The sequence below is a fragment of the Sturnira hondurensis genome, unplaced genomic scaffold (genome assembly GCF_014824575.4).
Source record: "Sturnira hondurensis isolate 20B ecotype Veracruz unplaced genomic scaffold, ASM1482457v3 Scaffold0002840, whole genome shotgun sequence".
NCBI classification, from domain to species: Eukaryota; Metazoa; Chordata; class Mammalia; order Chiroptera; family Phyllostomidae; genus Sturnira; species Sturnira hondurensis.
The window spans coordinates 670,754-689,610 of NW_028075471.1; the positions used below are offsets into that span (position 1 = coordinate 670,754).

The 18,857-nt window shown below is 50.2% G+C and overlaps 1 protein-coding gene across 8 annotated transcripts in view; it reads left to right on the plus strand.

Annotated features, from left to right (window-relative positions):
* The window catches only part of CACNA1D (calcium voltage-gated channel subunit alpha1 D), a 315,854-nt gene that overhangs the window by 264,079 nt on the left and 32,918 nt on the right, over positions 1–18,857 (plus strand). For 6 of the 8 annotated variants that reach the window (XM_037040687.1, XM_037040680.1, XM_037040683.1 and 3 more), the window contains 8 exons: positions 3,164–3,247; positions 10,679–10,723; positions 11,149–11,277; positions 13,583–13,648; positions 15,174–15,265; positions 16,100–16,259; positions 16,830–16,957; positions 17,094–17,190. In XM_037040687.1, the coding sequence (XP_036896582.1) occupies positions 3,164–3,247; positions 10,679–10,723; positions 11,149–11,277; positions 13,583–13,648; positions 15,174–15,265; positions 16,100–16,259; positions 16,830–16,957; positions 17,094–17,190 (801 nt within the window). The remainder of the gene's footprint in view (positions 1–3,163; positions 3,248–10,678; positions 10,724–11,148; positions 11,278–13,582; positions 13,649–15,173; positions 15,266–16,099; positions 16,260–16,829; positions 16,958–17,093; positions 17,191–18,857) is intronic. The other 2 variants (XM_037040685.1, XM_037040686.1) reach the window with 1 other exon arrangement.

An 18,857-nucleotide genomic window follows, 5' to 3' on the forward strand; every position in this document is an offset into this window, starting at 1 on the left:
CTAATTTTCTGGTGACACCAGAATTTGGTGGGAAAGGGGTGGGGGACTGAGTTGTGTTCACTTGACAGAAATTTTATTAGAAAGGAGGCTACTAAGTAGGGAAACAGGATACGGGAAGAAAGGGCAGGCTAGCATCTTCTGCCCCCCTACCCCCGGACCTAGCAGAGTCACCTGGTCAGATCCTGTGATTCCAGCTCCCTACCCCAACTTGAGCCTCCTGTCACCTGGGTTAGGGGTGTCAGCCTCTGGGGCTTTGTGAGTATGAGGGATCCCCTGGAGAGAGAGTTGATGACATTGCCAAAAAGTTCCAGGATCCCAAATGTCAAGCCCCTGTCACGTTGATTTAAAGTGACTTTATGCAGCATTTTGAGCCACATGACCCACTGGACAATAGTTTATTGGCTGATAGAAATGGTCCAAAGGTTAATACTGATAGTCCTGGGCAGAGAGACAGAAGTCCAGAGTAGGTGGCAAAAGTCCAAAGTAGGTGACAGGGACTGGCACCCAGCGCACAGGTAGTGGATTTGGCCTCAGGTAATGACAGACTGTAATGGGCGAAGCAGAGCACACAGGGCAGCATGGCCAGGGGCTGTCCCTGGGTGGGACAGGAGAGGAGGAGGAATGCTTGGTCTTCTGTTCTGTGTGGACACTGGAGACCCAGCTGTTACTGATGACTAAGGATGTTACTGAGGCACCCATTTCTCTCTAGAGGAGAGGGGAAGGACCACCCAACTCGCTCGAGCTTTTGAGTTGCTGTTAAGACCATGAAGGAAAAGGCAGGCCCTGCCCCTCAGAGCAATCTGCCAAGGCTGCTAGTCAGCCGACTGTCTGTTACCATTCACAACAGTGTGCATCATTCCAAAGAGAACCTGTATCCTTACAACCTGGGGCACCCACAGCAGCTCTCAGTTTGCCCTCTGATCTTGCTGACTTGTTGGTTTGGAGACTTCCTTTGTGAAGGAAGCAGTGTGTTCCTTCATGTCCTGGTGCAAGCTCTTCGTCTCCTCTCTGCCCAGCATGACTGGCATGTTAGCAGCACTAGTCTGGTCCTCAGAGTGGCCCATCTTTCCTGTTTTGCTGGCCAAGAATCATGTACTGTGAGAAGAAAAGCTAAGATATAGGATGTGGTATTTCTTAAGGAGACCTTCCCATTAGACTTGGATCCACAGAGTTGGGCTGGTGAACTTCTGTTTACTCACCGAGATTGGGGTCTGGGAGGGTGGCGGTTGCTGAGGATAACATGTGACTGAGGCACTATCATCGTAGGAAGGAAGGAGAGAGCTGAAGCCTGGGGCAGAAGTCATGGCAGTTGGGTGGGAAAATCTTACATTTAAAACAAAATTTTGTAAAAAGCCAAACCATCAGTCAGTGTCATAGCTCCCCTATACATGCACCTGGAGTGATTAACAGTAGCTAGACTAAACCTGCCAACTCCAGCTATTAGGACGGCCAACATGTCCACATTTTCTGCTGTGTCATAAAAGGCTGGGGTTCTGCAGTGACGTCCTCTGGGCCTGCACTTGATCACAAGGTCGTGAGACCTGACACTTCAAAGTGTCTTCTGTTCTAGTTTTCTTGATCCAGCACCAAATCTAATCAGTGGTGAACAGCCCAGTGGTGAGCACACTGGGACCCATTTTTATATCATTCATATCTAAATTTTTATTTCCAAAACATGTTCTGACTTTCTAAAAGGATGCAGTGGGATTTATAGACAGGGTCACTGGCCTTGCGACAGGTCATTGGCCTCTGTGTGCAGTGCTGCCCACCACCCTCTCCAATCTCAGCCTTCCTGGGGGTGACCCCTTTCTGGGGTCAGCCTTCCCGGAGACAACAGGCATGAATTTAACACCTACTGCCTTAAACCCAGAAGAAGAAGTAAAATGCATGGCACATGTATATGGATTTGTAAGTCACGCTCATGGGGATGTTGTGCCTTCAGAATTGTTGCAAGATATGAGGACCTGGGGTGGGGGGGAAGCAATGGGCTGAGTAATCTATAGGAATAGACATTGCAAAAGGTCAGGCACTAACTGGGTCCAGGGATGTCAGGGTTAGTGGAGGAGGTGACAGTCATTAGTATAGTCATCCTCCTTAGGGTGATGGACTTGCAAAGACCCCAGATTCAGTGATCAAGATATGAGAGATGCAGAGTCACCATGATGGGGGTAGGAGACAGAAGGATCTGAAAAGGTCCCCTCAGGGAGGTGGCATTTGATATGACCTTGAAGAAGGAAGTGCATATGGGCAGAGTTGGGGTGGGGAGGCATCGGGAGGTGGGGAAGAACCTGGTAGTGGTTGTGATGAAGGGGAAGAAGTCCTCTTAGCCTGGAGGGTGAATAGGGAGGAAGAGAGCGTTGGGTGCTAGGAGGAACCTGCTGGTGACCTGGGGCTTCCCTCTGTGACAAGGAGAGCCCCTGAGCATCCTTGTCGTCCTTCTGTGCTCTTTTCCTCTGTAAGACTCGCCGTGGCTTCCCCACGGGCCCCCATCCACGTAACCCAGAGTGAGCTTCCCTGCCACGACTCGGTGCCTTGGACCTATGTGTGTCACTGTGCCTGTCTCCCCATCAGCCATTGCCACACATGTCTACATCCCTGTTAGAGAGCGGTGAGAGCCCAGGGACTTGTCTCAGGCACACCCTTGGTAATTTTCGTTGGACTGGAGAGGAGGGGAAAGGGTTACTGGTTTGTTTTAAAGGCACAGAAATGAGTATGGGGAATGCCTGGTCACCGTGCTCTTTAAGTGGGGAAGAGAAGGAAATGGGGTGACTGGGGTCTCTGGAAGGAGTCAGAGCAGCTTTTTCTTCTTCAGCATGTGAGGGTTTGGGCTTGTTACCCTGGGTATCAGAGCAGAGTTGCCAGGGGCCTGCCTCTGTCCTGCAGAGATTCTGCTGGGCTTGGTGCTGCTCAGGGCCACAAGTATGCACTGCGTGTGTGCGTGTGTGTGTGTATGTGTGTGTGGGCAACCTCTCCAACACATGCAGGTGCACACCATCCTCTGTGTCCCTTTCCACCAGTGGACAGTATTGTTGCCTCCCTTTGGCTTTCCTGCCCCATCTGGTTGCCATGGGTGCTCTGGGGCCTGGATGCGTCCCCATATGGTCCATGTGGCGTTTCATTCATACATGCTCATAAATGTCTGCCCCCTGCCTGCTCTGTCCAGGGGTATTTTAGTGACGCCTGGAATACGTTTGACTCCCTCATCGTAATCGGCAGCATTATAGACGTGGCCCTCAGCGAAGCCGACGTGAGTATGTGCCCGCCGTGGCCGCCCGCCTCTTATCCTTTGTCTGTGCACACTCCACCCCCCAACCCCGCACTGGCATCACCTGGACAAGTCACAGATCCCAGTTGCACTTCACTAAAACCAGGAATTTCCTAATGAGAGCTGCGGAAAACAGGCCTTTCAGGGAGAGCCTTATCCTGGGCCTTTTTCAGACAGGTCACCTTTCGGAGGACTGTTTTGCAGCATTACCCAAGTCACCGGTAGGCAGGATGAGATAGGCGTGTCTAACTGTTTTGATTTTCTGTGTCAGCAGTGGCATCCAAAGTGATGTGTCTATCACATGTTTGTTTTAGGGCGTTTTTTCAAGTAGCCGGGTGGCACAATGCTAGAACGTTCCCCTTTGATAACACTGTCCTTTTCTTCTTTTTTCCTGTTGTGCCTCATCTCTTCTGTGGCTTCTGAATGCTTGCCCTAACAGCACTATTTCACTGATGCATGGAACACTTTTGATGCCTTAATTGTTGTTGGTAGCGTCGTTGATATTGCTATAACTGAAGTGAATGTAAGTAGCAAACTTTGTGTCCTACCATGTACTTCGTTTTATTAAGTCTAACGTAGAGGAGACTAGAATCCCCCTGACCCAAGGATCTCTGTGTGCTTTAGAAATTCAGGCACACATCTCTTTTGAAAGACTAAGACCATTTTGTGGTCTCCCCCCCTTCACCCTACTCTGTTCCCATGAAAGAGAATGGGGGAGGAAATGTAGAATTACTGCTTTGAGGCTAAAACATTATTTTAATAGAAGATCTTATTAAAATGCTAAGGGCTAGGAGTTAATGATGTATGTGAACTTTAGCACTCCTAGCAGTGTGACCTTGGCATGTCACCCGACTGCTTTGTGCCTCAGCTTTCCCAGCTGTAAAATGGAGTTTATGGCGTGTGATTTGGTATCCACGGTGGGTTCTGTGAAGGCACGGGATGGAAACACCACAGTTGTGCCTAGAACATGTGGCCATTGATGCTGGTGTCCTCACCTGTCCCGAGTCTGGCTGGTGACACTGGGGAACATCCCTCAAGCTAGCTCCCCAAATGGTGATGCTGATTGAAAGCTGCCCAGGACCAGGAGAAGGAGGGCTTAGTGCATATCAAGCAAGGGTCGGGGGGAGTCAGTACTCCTTTGTTGTGCTCAGTTGAACCCCTTGATGAGAGAACAAGCTATGTGGCAGGTGGTGTGACCCTCTCTCCTTCAAGAAGCATCCTGAGAACCCTCCTTAAAAATTGAGAGGCTTGGAGAAAGGGGAGCACCACCCCCTGCTGGCTCCTCTCCGGTCTGAGCCATGCTCAGACTGATGGGCCTGGGCAGGCAGCAGTGGCCCTGCCCGCGTGGTCTGTCCCAGCTCGTCAGTAAGTCTTCGTGGGTGTCATGTGTGTACCAGGTTGTGTAGAGTCCTTCGTGGGGACAGTAGAGCATGGGGCAGAACTGTTGTGTAGTGCTGGCTTCTTGCTCCATGTTGCCAGCCCAGCCTCTCCCCACACTTGGCTGGGAAGGGGCTGCCATGCTTTGCCTGGCTGGCATCTGCAGAATTATATGTCCATCCTGGTGCCCAGAGAGCCTGTGCCAAGCAGGGACAATGAAATTCCTTTATGCCACCTATTTGGGGGCAGGCAGATTCTGGAGTGGGGATGAGCGGGACTGCCACTGGCCTGGCGATCCCCAGACCTGGTAGTTCCAGTCCTGGTTTAAATCAACTTGTTGGGTCTGGGGCTCACTTCCTCCTTGGATGAGCTAGGGTCGATGAAATCTGTTTCCCTGCTTCAGAGGTATGTTGGGATGAAATAATACGAATATTTGTGAAAACGCTTGCTGAAAAACCCAAAGTCTTAGGGAGATACAAGGATGTCATTGTAAGATTTTCCAACCAGTGAAATGGACTGTGAGACATTAGCATGTGCATGAAGGTATGACTGAAGCCTTTTGACTTAACACCCAAATTCATGCTGTGACAAGGTGTAAAAATGGTATTTTATATCCCCTAACCTCCAGACTTATGAAATTCCACTTCATGTGAAATATTCCATAAGTCAGCTATAAAATTGCCATTCATAATGTATAAATTATTCTTGGTAATAAAATAATCTAGTGTTAATGGGAGAACAGCAGGACCCTAATTTGGCCGCCATGGGCTCTCTCCTGAGCTTATGAGCAGACATCTGCCTGCTTAATCATCTTACAAAAGCACTTATAACTTACATCAAAGTATACTCACATGAAATTTCTGAAACAGAAGCTTATGTAAGTCAGAGAGGGTCTATAATGGTAATGAAAATATAATAAACTACAATTTTAGCAGGTTTCCCTAGAGCACTCAGTGCTTAAAGTGCTGTGCAGGTGTTGGGTACAAATGCCTAGTTTCTGGGTACCAGGATGTTGGCCAAGTTTGTTCACTAAGTAAAGGAGCCGGCTCTCTGATGCCGGGCCCACCTGCTGGCTGGCAGGGCGTGGCACTGGTTCCTTCAGCAGCCGCACGTGCCTGGCTTCCTGGCTGTCTTGCCCTGTGTTGGGCGCAGGAGCCTGCTGCACCCATTGCCTCTGGCCCAGCCAGTGTCCTTGCTCCCCAGTGTCCCAGTGTTGTCCTCCTTTACCTCTCTTTATTCAAGAAAGCCACAGGCCTACAAAAGCCCACACTAAGTTTTCTAGTTAGCATTTGACACTAGGGTATCTATGAAATAAGCTGTCGCTGGGCCCATTCCTGATGTTGAATCAGACTTTCAGAATCACACTGGGAATCGTGTCCACGCTGTCATTTCAGTCAGTGACCTTTCCCCTGGCCAGATGTCGCCTGAGGCCAAATCTTCAACCAGTGGCGGTCTCAGTTCTCTGCCCTGGGTCAGTAGAGTACTCCTGTGGGAGATGTCAGCATTTCTGTGCTAGGCCCCAGGGCAGAGCGAATGGTCCAGGCCACTTTCTCATTTATTCAATCTTTCAGTACATGTTTATTGGACATCTAGAATTCTCAGGCCACGGGTGAAGTTTGGGGGAGGCACAGAGATAAGAGAGATTAGGTGTCCTTAACCTCTGATGGTAGAGTTCTCTGAGCAGGCTGTTGCCTCCTGCACCCCCTTGTAGATACTGAGTTTCAGGGTAGCAGCACACATCATTTCCCTGCGTGGCCATGTCCCCTGAGCTCCTGGGTCAGCTGAGCACGAACACTCTGGTCCACTGTTGGCTGTTTTTAGGTGCCATAAGTCATCATTATTTGCAATATTAACTTGCTGTGCTCTCTCCCCCAACCTCTGTTGATCTTTATTTTCTGTTGCCTAATTGACTTTCATGTTGGTTTTATTTTTAGAAAATTGTAGCGGCAAGTATATATAAACATATATACGGTGAAGTCATTAAAGCAAAAGCACTTTAAAGACTGTATACTTGTTTTTGGCTTCCCCACCTTTGGTTTTCACCGAGTTTCACAGGACATGCTCTTGGTCATGGTCATCTAAATTGTTTCCCATCCCACCTTTCGTTGTCTCCAGCCTGGGGCCTGAGCTGAGGCCGTCTTGGTCAGTCAAGCTTAGCTCTGTGACTCGCCAGCATAATCTTCAAGAATGAATAATCTGGCCTGGAAATGAGAAATAGAGCTTGCATTTGTATTCTTTAAAAAAAGAGAGCAGTTTGGATGGCCCTTTCCGTCGTCCTGCTTGCATGCTCACCCAGCCCTCTCTGCCCTGCTGCCCTTCCCCCGGCTCCAGCCTGCTCTGCTCATGGTGTGATAGTGCTCATGGATTCATCTTCCTGGCTTTTGGTCCTCACACCACCAAGCTGCTAAAATGTCAGACGACAACTGGCAAGCTTACTTTTGCTCCCTTTTAGATGCCCATTTGCTCTTTGGCGAAATGACCCAGCAACATATTCTCCCTGTCCCAGGAATGGCTACTTTTGCCATTATCGTTATTGTTGGGGGAGGGGTGGAATACTTGTACAGAGGCTATGTCTGCCTTGTTATTACGTACTGAAGAGTGTGTCAAACATCAGTAGGGAACTTACTCCTAGGGACCCAAGGGTTGTCCCTGACTCGTCAGGCCCGAGTTTGGACCAGGAGGCCAATTGCTGCAGTCAGCTTCTTGCTGTGAACCCACAGTCAGGTTTTTCAGCCCTCCGTTCCCATGCTCACCCTTTTCTAGGCACCAGGTTGCTGGCTTCTGCACACAGCTCGGCAATACCAAATACAGAAGCCGCCCCCCACCTTCCCCGAGGTGTCACATGCCAGGTCAGAAGTCATCAGAAGGAGTCTTCCTCCAAAGACTGGGTTTTCCAGGACACCTAGGGTTAACTGCCTCTGGGATGTTGGTTTATTTCCTGTCTGGGTGGAAAAACTGCATCCTTTCAGCTTTTCCAGAGGGAGATTGGAATCAATTCAGAAAGTGCAGATTGAGCCCTTTGATTGCAGTTGGGAAACTCAGGGCTTGTTGGACTTAGGTAGTTGTAGGAGGGCCGACCCTGAGCCTGCATCTCAAAAGCCCACTTGAGAGCCCTGTGGGAAGGGGCTGGAGAGAACACTGCAGGGACCTAAGGAGCTTTCCCAACCCAGGCATGTTATTTGGCCTCCTGAGGCTGGGGGCCATCTCCCTGTTGGGGTTCCAGCTGGAGACTGGCATCTCAGAGTTGGAGGGAGCCACTGAGGTCATCTAGTCCAGGCCTTGAGATGGTGCTGGAATGCCCTCTGTTGAAAAAAGATCATGCCACCCCTAACAGCTGTCTTTGGAAGGCTACCTAGGGAGTGAGTCCTTTTTCAATCTCATGTCCTCTGGCATTGTCCTGTGTTGATCCCAGGAGCCCAGCAGTGTGTCCTCCTTCATTCCTTGTAAGGAAGATGGTGGATCTCTTTGCATTCAATTACTGAACCCTCATCAACTTCCAAAGAATCCAGTCAGCTGTAACAGCCCAAGTGGGCTTTTCTAGTGGTCCCACTGAGTGGCCAGTCCAGACCTAAAAGGCATGAGCTGGTGTGGGTGACCAGTGGAGGATATGGCCCAGCTTTACCCTGCCTACGACTGCAGTTCTTGGTTCTGGTAGCATACTAGAATCATCTGGGAATTTCTAGAACTTCCAAAGCTTAGGCGGCCCCCCACCAATTAAATAAGAATCTTTAGGGTAGGACATAGCCATCAGATTGTGTCAGAGATCCCTTGGCAGTTCTCACGTGCCACCCAGGGTGAGAGCTGGCCTGTCCACTTCATCAGGCTAGCATTTGTAGTTTGAACGAAGCCATTCTTGGGATCCTTCCAATTTGTAAGATATTTTGGCAACTTGCACTGTCCCCCAGTGCTGCCATCGGCACCTCCCCTACTCAGTCCTCCTGCCCTTGGTGGTGCACGGGGGAAGGGGGGAGTGTTGCAGGCTGCATGGGGGTGCACGCGGCTTGATGTGCTGTTTGTTCTTTCCTTCCTCCGATGCATGTTGTGCTGCCTTGTCCTTCCACAGATGCTCTTTTCTCCTGTTCTTTGATTTTCTATGATTTCAAGTTCATGGCCAAAGATTTGCCATATGTCAAAGACATCAATTGGAAAAGAGATGTGCACTTCAAAAGTTGGTTTGGCTGCTAACTTTCCCATGTCAGAAGGAAGGGGGTGGTGAAAGGTCTGTCAGACTGGGAGCAGGATAGACAGCAGCGACCAGATGGGGCCCGGGCTGGAGCAGGTGGCCAGGAAGAGTGTCTCCTTGTCCTCCCACAGGTCTGACTCACAGGTTATGTGTGGACATTTCAAATGCATGCTGTGGAGGGCTCTGTCTTACACACACTCTGGCCCCTTTAGAGTAGACAAGCACTGGTGTGCACACTCACACTTGCACAGCCTCACACTCCTGCTGCTTGGACGACTGGAACCTGCCTGCATGTGGGAGGTGGTGGGGGAGACAGGGAGATGCTGGAAAACAAATTCCTTCATTTGTTAAAGTCTTAAGTTAAACACCACTATCTGTCCCTTTTAGGAGATGTTATTTGTTTGAGGTGAGATGATAGAAGAGGAAAATATAGATAGAGCCCTGGGGCTTGAATAGACCCATTGCAGAGTTCACATTCTGAGTGCCCAGGTGGCCCAGGGGCCCCTTTTTTTTACTATGTGAGAATCTGTTAGTCCTGGGTTCATAGTTGCATTGCTGAATTTCAGTTGTGATGTAATATGCCCAAATTCCTCATTTTCTGGGTTTTGTAGGATTTTATTTTTGGTCTCAGGAGGCAGCTGTTGACAAGAGTGAGACTTCAGAGCGGAGCCCTGGTTTTCCCTGTAGCTCTAGGTAGGAGAGTCCATCAGGTCGGTGTGCACATCCATGCGCGCACACACGGCCGGTAGCTGCACAGACCGTGCAGAAAGGCTGCCTAGCAGCCCCAGAGTGCATGCCTCGGTGCCGGGCCCCTGCCAGAAGAGCCTCCTTGCTTTGTGGGTCTCCTGGTAGACCAGCCGCTTCAGCACAGGTGACCCTACCAGAGGGAATAGAAAGGCCGTCACTTCCCAATTCTTGTTCAGTCCTCGCTGTTTAACTTAAAGATGCCTCCTGATATTTGTTAGAGCTTCCTTACAGCCTGTTTGCATTTTCTGAAGCTCTTACTGAGCATCATTAAGTGCCAGTTACTGTGCTGGGCACTAAGGAGAGTGAGGGAAGGCCCTTGCCCTATGGGGGCACCCAGCCTGGTTGGGGAGACAGTGACACAGGGTGGTGAGTGCTGTGATTCTGCACCCTGGGGCCCTGAGAAACAGGAGCCCCACCAGACCTAGGATGAGGCAGAACTACTGAAGCTCAGGGCACACTGGTCCTGAGCTCTTTCTCTTGAGTAGTCACTAGAGCTTTGTCTTCCTTGACAGCAGTCTGAGCTGCCAGTTGGGAAAAGTAGACCCTTCTGCCCCCACTGACTTGGTCTGTCCAGCTCCCCAGAAGCCCCACCAGAGAGGGTATTGTGGGACACATGCTGCCCAGGCTTGCAGCCCCAGGAACAGAGTGTAGCCTGGGAGGTCTGTGGGCCACAGGCAGCTGCCATGCCGTTTGCCTGGTTTGGTAGTCATCCTGTGGCCCGTGGTGGAGCAGCGAGTTCCTGACACCCACACTCTGACTCAGCAAAGAGAGCCAGTCTCTCCAGAAGAAGCAGAGCCCCACTCTGAGTTTCTGTCCGTAGGGACAACTGAAATCTCGAAGCATTATCTTTCTTTGGTATCTGTCAGCCTTGGAGCCTCGTATCTTGGGTGGCATGATTTAGGAAGTAGCATGTCAGCCCGTGTACGTGGCTGCCTGCCCTCAAGTCCAGACCCAGGCAGTGTCCCTGGCACTTTCCCAGGGAGGGAGCAGGTGTGCGGTCCTAACATATTAACCACAAATTTTTAAAAGGGGGGAGGGGATGTCCTCCTGAACCACTGCTTCCTTCCCAGTTCATTAATATATTCTCCATTTTTGATTTCTTAAAGCCAAATGAAAGTGAAAATGTCCCTGTCCCAACTGCTACACCTGGGGTAAGATCAGCTGCTAGTCCCCAGGGGCTGGGCCTTTTCCTTGAGTTTATTTGACCATGTCGAGTTTTTCACTAGTTGTCCTGTATTCCTTTTCTGTATTCTCCATGATTGTTCTTCCAGAACAGTGTCTGCAGTGGTTTGCATTCATCATCAGTCTCCAGCACTCTCGACCAGCCCAGCGTTCACCTCTTAATACACTAAACCACAGTGGACATGCATGTGCTGTGTGGACGCAGTTTTCCAAGCCCTGTGTTGTTAGCATGTAACTTTTCCTTTCATATCATGCTTTTTAAGGTGAAAAGGCCCTAGAAACACATCTTCAGTTCTTACCTCTGTCACCTGTGTTTGCATCTGTTGCTGTTTTTCTGAAAGTGTTGCATGTTCTACTTTCCATTGGGTTTGACCTCTCCGTGATAACCCTTCAGAACTCTGAAGAGAGCAATAGAATCTCCATCACCTTTTTCCGTCTTTTCCGAGTGATGCGATTGGTGAAGCTTCTCAGCAGGGGGGAAGGCATCCGGACATTGCTGTGGACTTTTATTAAGTCCTTTCAGGTAAGAGCCATGCCAAGGGCTTCTCCTTGTCTTTAAAGATCCTGTATAAGTTAGTGATGGTTCCTTGTTGTGGAGAATCCAGACTCTTGTCTGCATGACTGTGGTGACCACTAGGTCATGTGACTGCCTGGGTCACATGACCACCTAGGTCAACAGGGAATATGGGATGCTGGAGGGGCCTGCCCCGCATTACTTGGGTAAATCAAATAGGATTACTTCCTTAAAGGAACAGAACGCAGTGAGGACCTGCAGCTGAGAGTTCTGAACCATTTCCAAGACTGATAGAGCTGTGTAGCCTCTCACTTCCTCGGTCCTGTCCTCCCAGGAAGCACAAGGGTGGGTGGTGATAGTTGAAAGCAGTAGACCCCCAGCAGCCTAACAGCCTCTTGCTAGGATGGCTTCTCCTCGTAGGACCGTAGCAGTCCTGGCTGCCAGCTAGTCTAGACACGGGTCAGAGACCCCTGTGCCTAGATGGGCCAGCACACCATCACCAGTGTCTGGGTTATCCAGTGCCTGGAAGGATTACGGAGTGCACATTTAGGCATAAGCCAGGTCTCAGTCGTCATTTGTGATTCCTCAGCCTGGTGCAATTTGGTTCTGGTCTATTCCTGAACCTTCCAGCACCCCACCCAGATACTCTAGTCTTCTGAACTGAATCTGTGGAGAGAGGGGTATAGCTTCTCCTTATACTCACACAGGAAATTTGTAGATATGCACAGCATCAGAAAATGAATCATGCATCTTTGTTTCTTTATTATTTGACTATTTGAATTCAAAAGTAAAAGGTGCCCCCATTAACAAGTGAAGCAGTCCAAAGATAAACCAAGAAAAAGTTCATACTGAACCCTGCCACCTCTGAGGTAACCAGTGTTACCATCCCAGGAAGCATTTTTCCACAGTGGGTAGGACTCTAACACGCAAAGAGGAGGAGGGATGGCATCTGGGGAAGGGAGTAGATCCAGAAACTCAAAGAAGGAAAATCTCAAGTCCTGGTGGGGAAAATGCAGGAGCAACTGAATGCAGCCCTGAGAAAGGCAGGGTGGCGTGGGGGCCTGAGGCCGGCGAGCCTTGATCTTGGCGAGGGATGAGATCCTAGTCTGTTATTAATACAAAGCGCCGAAGTTTGTGAGTGAACCACTATAAAATACAATGAATTCATGTAATAATGTCATTCCTACTTACTTTTAAAGAAATTGCTTAACTTTTTTATAAATTCATGTCATAAAAACTGAGAAATGATGCCAACAACATTCTTAAATATTCCATAATCTAAGAAGAAAATGCATATATGTGTCAGAAAGCCGCAGGGTCAGTGGGACTCCAGGAACCAGTCCGGCTGTCTGGACGGTGCGGCTGCACTGGGCCGGCCTGGCAGTCACAGGCCCAGAGCTGGCACACATCGGAGAGTTTGCAGCCACTGGCTTTTTTCTGGTGCCCTTCAGCGGACAGGAGAGGAAGTGGATGCTTTATGCATACGTGCCTGGTGTTAGGTGTGAAACTCTGGGCACTCCTTGGGGGAGTGCCGCGCACAGGGACATCTGCTGTCACGTGAGCTGAGGTAAAAAAGCAAAAGCAGTTGAGGAACAGTGTTAGAGGACCAGGGTCTGACCTAACACACATGCTTGTTGTGTTCGATGTTCCCAAGGGTGGCCCAGGCTGACAGCCGTCCAGCCTGTGCTCCTTCTCGCCTCGCCCTCCCCCAGCCGTGTGGTTCTTTCAGAAAGTGTGCATTTTGAAGAAAGTTCTTGCTTTCTACAGCGACAGCCAGAAAGTGCTTCTTTCCCTCTGACCCAGTAATTCCACACCGGAGACTTCACCTTAAGGGAACACTTTAGGAGATGGCCAGGTGATTTTGCAGTTTCTTGGCAAGGTGGACTACAACAGCCCCTTACTCCTGCCCTGCACGTGCCCACGAACTTAAGTGGAAGCCACCTCAATGTCAGTGTTCCGGAATGGTTTTCTCAATTACAGTATTTTCACAAAGGAATCCAGTGAGCAATTTAAACATTACTATGAGAGTGATGTATCTGCGTTGACACTGTGTGGGGTTGGGAGACACTGTTAATGACTGTGGGAAGCTGTCCTGCCTGCAGCCGTACAACACTCGGTGTGCACATGGTTGTGGTGCTCAGGACCGAAACTGGCGTGCTGGGCTAGGGTGTGAAAGGTCCTTCCTCTCCGTTGATGTTCTTTCAATATAATGTGGAAAAGAAAAGCACATGGCCCCCCGTGGGTCTTCAGTCTGTGTCCAGGCAGTGCCGGGGGTGAGAGGCCGATGCTGAGCCGAGCGCTTCCTCTCTTCCAGGCGCTCCCGTACGTTGCCCTCCTCATAGCCATGTTGTTCTTCATCTACGCAGTCATCGGCATGCAGGTAAGCTCCAGCTCCACTGGGGTCCCGTTTCCTGGATAAACCCAGGCCTAGGGCGTGATGCACCTTAGCCAGATGGAATGGAAAAATAAGGTCATGCATTTGCAGCCATTGCCTCAGCTGCCTGAGAGGAGTGGAGATGAGAAGGACACGGCTCCAGAGAAAGGAGCCTGTGCCAGGGAGAGCCGGGCTCACAGAGCAGGGAGGAGCTGGGATAAGCCAAGGAAAGCTGGGTTTGGTGGCACTCCTCACCTGCAATGTGAATCTCGGGAGAATCAGCTGACTGAGAAAATTCGTAGTTGATTTTAGCAAAGGGAAATGCTGTACTAAAAGAAGCTGTAATTGTGCCATTTTCTGCACCAATGTTACTAAGAAGATATTTACTTGTACAACTGGTTTATACTCTGAAAAGTTGAAACAAACTAGTTTCCGATGCTGTGGGGAGCCTGAACTGGGAACATTATCTTGCCTCAGTAGCACCCCAAAGAAGCATGAAACCAGGTCATTCTGGCTGATAACCAGGTTATCCTGGCTGAGGGGCGTCAGGATACTTGCCAGCCCCTCCTGGGGTGGGGAACAGGACTGGAGCTTCGTTAGCAGCTGAGCCCTGACACAGAGTGGCTGCAGTGGGCAGAGCCTCCAGGAGAAGAGGGAGGGGGAGGGCAGCCTGTGGGGCTGGACCTCCCTGGGTGGCCTCTGTGCCAGGTTCTCTGCAGGTTGGAATAGATGCCCTTTTTCAGACAGGGGAGGGATGTGAGGGTAAGGAGATGGGGTGATTCCAGAGGCAGAGAAGGGGTCGTGCTTATCTTTTTATTCTGAAGGCACAGAAGGATTCACAAGTTGCTAGGAATCCCACCAGGAGTTGTGAACCAAGAATCAACACACTTGAGCCCCTGTCATTTAGCAGCATGTGATGCCATGTGTCCTGAAAGGTCCTTTGTGCAGGATGCTCTCATGCAAACCCAGAGCTGTCTCCGAGATCTGCGGACTGCCCTGCACGTACCACCAGTGGCACCAACTCTCCTGACACATCAGTCTACTTCCCTAAGCCCCACAACTGTCCCTAATTTCCCCTTACTCTGGAGGTAAAGCCTACCCTCCTTTCTGTGGCTCGCTGGCCTGACACAAGCCTGACCGTTGCCTGTCTATGCATACTCGTTCTCTTCATTTCCTGGAGCACCTTCGTAGCCTCAGTTTTTCTGGGCCTTCATCTCACTCACCTGGAGCCTCCCTGACCCAAGCCCTCGGCCTTTGATACGTGAGCCTCTCTGTGCTCCCCTGTCCAGCTGGACCATCCCAGCTCTCACTCAGAGAAAGGAGCTCCTTGAGGGGAGAACGTGCCCAACATCACCTCGTCCTCAGTGGTTAGCACAGTGCCTGGCACTTCTTTGTGAATAAATGAAGTACCAAGCACCCCGGGAAAGCCCTGTGGGTGTGGCTCGAACTTAAGTTAGTTCTAAATTCACGTGTGGAGGATTTTTTTCATGACAACATTTATTCTTTTTTCCCTAATAATCTCCCCACCCAGATGTTTGGGAAAGTGGCCATGAGAGATAACCACCAGATCAACAGGAACAACAACTTCCAGACCTTCCCCCAGGCGGTGCTGCTGCTCTTCAGGTGACCGGTTCCCGCCTGGCCGTGTCTCTGCAGCTTCGGGCTCTGGAGTGGCAGGGCACTCGTGTTGTTGAAGCCACGTGCCAGTGCCCAGTGGATCACGGCGGCTTTTTGTAGTCGTTTGTTCTGCATTTTTAAACAGAGGCCCTGGTGTCTCGGGCGTGGACTGTCGCTGGCTTGTTGAAACCGCTGTGGTTGTTCAGATTGTGGCGGGCTTGAGGTTTATCCTTTTGGGAGTTAGTGGTTCTGCTAAGGCCACTGGGGAAGTTGAAGGAGATAAGCTGACACAGGGGAGCATGCACTGAAACACAACCAGGAACATGGGGATTTTACAGGAACAGAGAGGCCTTTTGCACAGCCATGGGGGACACCCTAAAATGTGGAATTTGAAATGTTATGGGATTGTTTTTAACCCCCGTGAAGTAACTTTGTAAACAAGGGTGCCTCAAAATGAAAGAACTTCCTAGAAATCATAGAAATACTTGGTAGTGTCTTTGGTGACTGGATAACAAGTCATTCACAAGTTGGGCAGTTTCCCATCCTTAGCTTTCAACAAAATTGGATGGGGTCTAATCCAGTTGTCAGATGTTAAGTCATTAAAAGATAATTGATAATCCATAAAAACTTCAACATAAGGGTTTGAAGAAAAGGCACACAAATAAACATCACCTTTTACGAAAAGAATTGATGGGCTTGTATTGATTGATATAAATCAAAGGAAGTTGTAGCAGGGCCTCCACTTAACTGAGATAAATTGCATTTGAAATAGGTAGGAATTTCACATTTTCACTAATTCTTCCCCTACTAACAGCCCTTTCTTTGCTTCCTCTAAAAAAGGTGTGCGACAGGCGAGGCCTGGCAGGAGATCATGCTGGCCTGCCTCCCGGGGAAGCTCTGTGACCCCGAGTCGGACTACAGCCCTGGGGAGGAGTACTCCTGCGGGAGCAACTTCGCCATCGTGTATTTCATCAGTTTTTACATGCTCTGCGCGTTTCTGGTACGTGGTCGGAAGCGCCCCCCCTCTGAACGAGCAGGTGTTTGTGTAGCGTTCGGGATGCAGACCAGTGCTGTCGCTGGGGGTGTTCTGTGCTGACATGCAGCGCCCTACACTCTACTCGGCAGTCTTGGCAGAGGCTTTTGCTTAATCATTGAATGTGAAGCACCTTCGTTGTCAGCAGGGCTTTGATGCTCAGTCACAGGCTTGGGGCAGTCACTGCCCTGGCTTTGTAGGGCTGCTGATTTCTGTATACACATTTCAAAGCCAATGCACATAGCAGTGACTTAGGAGTGTGAATTATTTGTCAGCAATGAAATTATAAAACTGTAGTGTGCTTCAGAAGTCCAGATAATTCATCCCCTCGCCCTCCCCTGGGACTAGAACCCAAGCCATCTCGGTAAGCTACAAGCCTCTGTTTCCTCAAATATTCTTTAGAAGGGAAGTTTTTATAGCCTCTTCGGAGAAATGGGTCCAAGTGTTTGCGTCCCTGTAGTGAGGAAGCACTTCCTGGGTCTGGCCCACTTCATCCCGCTGCAGCTGAGGCTCCCTCCCTCTCATTTGCTTTCACAGATCATCAACCTGTTTGTGGCTGTCATCATGGATAACTTTGATTACCTGACCCGGGACTGGTCTATTCTGGGACCTCACCACTTAGATGAATTCAAAAGAATATGGTCAGAATATGACCCTGAGGCAAAGTAGGTTGGAAGGGTTCTGTGTGGCTGGTGTGGGCTGTTTCGGGCACGTTGGCTGTGGTTTCTGTGGAAGGCGGGATGGGCTGGAAGCTCAGGCCAGCAGTGCTGCCCTGGACCTCATGCTGGACTTTGTCTTCAGGGGAAGGATCAAGCACCTGGACGTGGTCACCCTGCTCCGCCGCATCCAGCCTCCCCTGGGGTTTGGGAAATTATGCCCACACAGAGTAGCCTGTAAGGTAAGTGTCCGCTGTGGGTGACGACAGCCTCTGGTGCTGCGACTTCATGGTTCATTCAAAAAACACTAAGTGATATTCTCTCAAACCTGTTGGGCACTGGGGATGCAGAGGTAAATAATATGTGGTTCCTGTCCTTGGGAAGCTCCCAGAAGTTTGACTCTGAGGACACCCTGTCAGCCAACAATAAGAATGGGCAGGGGATTATGTAATTTGTCATTGGGTGAATGGAGGGGGAGGTGACATTTGCATCAGGTCTAGAAGGAGAGACGTGGGGGGTCGTCAGCCTGGGAAGGGCATTGCAGAAAGGAAGCGCAGAGAACCCAGACATGGAGGCAGGAGAACGGATGTCACGTTCGCAAATGGGGAGTCACAGTGTGGCTAGAGCAGAAGAGGAAGTGGCAGGCGGCCGCAGGCACAAACTCAGCGGAGCTTGAGGAGCCTTCCATGCCATGCTGATTCAGGGAAGAAGCGCGAGTGCACCTCCACCTTAGGAAGGCAGCTCTGGCGATGGAGAAGCACACTGGGTGCGGTGGAACACCCAGGAGGGCTGTCGCAGTTGTCTGGGTGTGAAGTGACGAGAGCCAGAGTGAGGGCAGTGGATGCGGGGACAGTGATGATGTGGTGGCTTAAAGCTCCACTTGGGAAGTAGAATGGAGGAGACTGGGTTTGGGGGCATTTCTAGCCCCGGTGCGGGTGGGCGCTGTGCAGTGCCCTCTGCTGATGGAGCTCCCCTCCTGGGGAGCCGCGGGAGGGGGCCTGCTGTGGATGGATCCAGACCTCCCACCCACTCCATTTCTCTCACATCAGACCGGGCTCTCTGTGAGCCCCAGCCATGAGTTCAACAGAAAAGAATTCCCCTTTTAAAAAAGAAAAAGATTGCAAGATTTGCCTATTGAAACTTGACCCTATAGAAATCCAGCCAGTCTGCATTCCAGGGTCTCTGGGCCTGTTCTAGACAGGCCCGAGGTAACCGAGTAGAGTCTACTATGCATTTCGGGCATTCACAGAAGTTTTCTAGGCCCGACTCCCTGTTTCCTGCCCCCAAGTCCCTGGGGTCCCATCGGCAAGTCCTTGGGGTCCTTGCCATGTCTCCGATTCTCCTCAGCCTGGACTCTGGGATGGCAGTTGTCTTTTTCATAAATTTCCCAGCACCAGCCTCTTTTCTGCTTTCTAAGAACAGTGGGTTCCCACTTGTAGCTGTCATCTTGTGTTTGCATTTCCAGACCCTTTTACATGAGGATCTAAGTGTCCTCAAGCCACAAAGTGGCCATTTTGCTGACTCAGGTACCTGTCAGGAAAGGTGACCAGGCACTCAGCTGCCTGTGCTGAGTTTGGAGATGTTTGGTTGGTGGTAGGACTGGGAATTTAGGTGGGATGCATCACACAAACACACATTTCCGGTCCTTTTAATAAAGAGGGGAAAAAAACTCCTTTTTTTCTTACTTTTTCTGGAGGGATACCCTGTCAGCCAAAAATAAGAAATTTGAAACTATTTACAATTATAATCACCGTCATTTAGCACTTAGCTTGTTCCAGGTGCTAGGCTGAAAGCCGTGTCCCTGATCTTTAATCTTTGCACAGCCCCTTTGGTGTGGCCACATCATCTGTTTTTAGAGATGAGGCCCCTGGGGCCCAGAGAGGGTGTCCGTCACCCACTCCTGTCCACC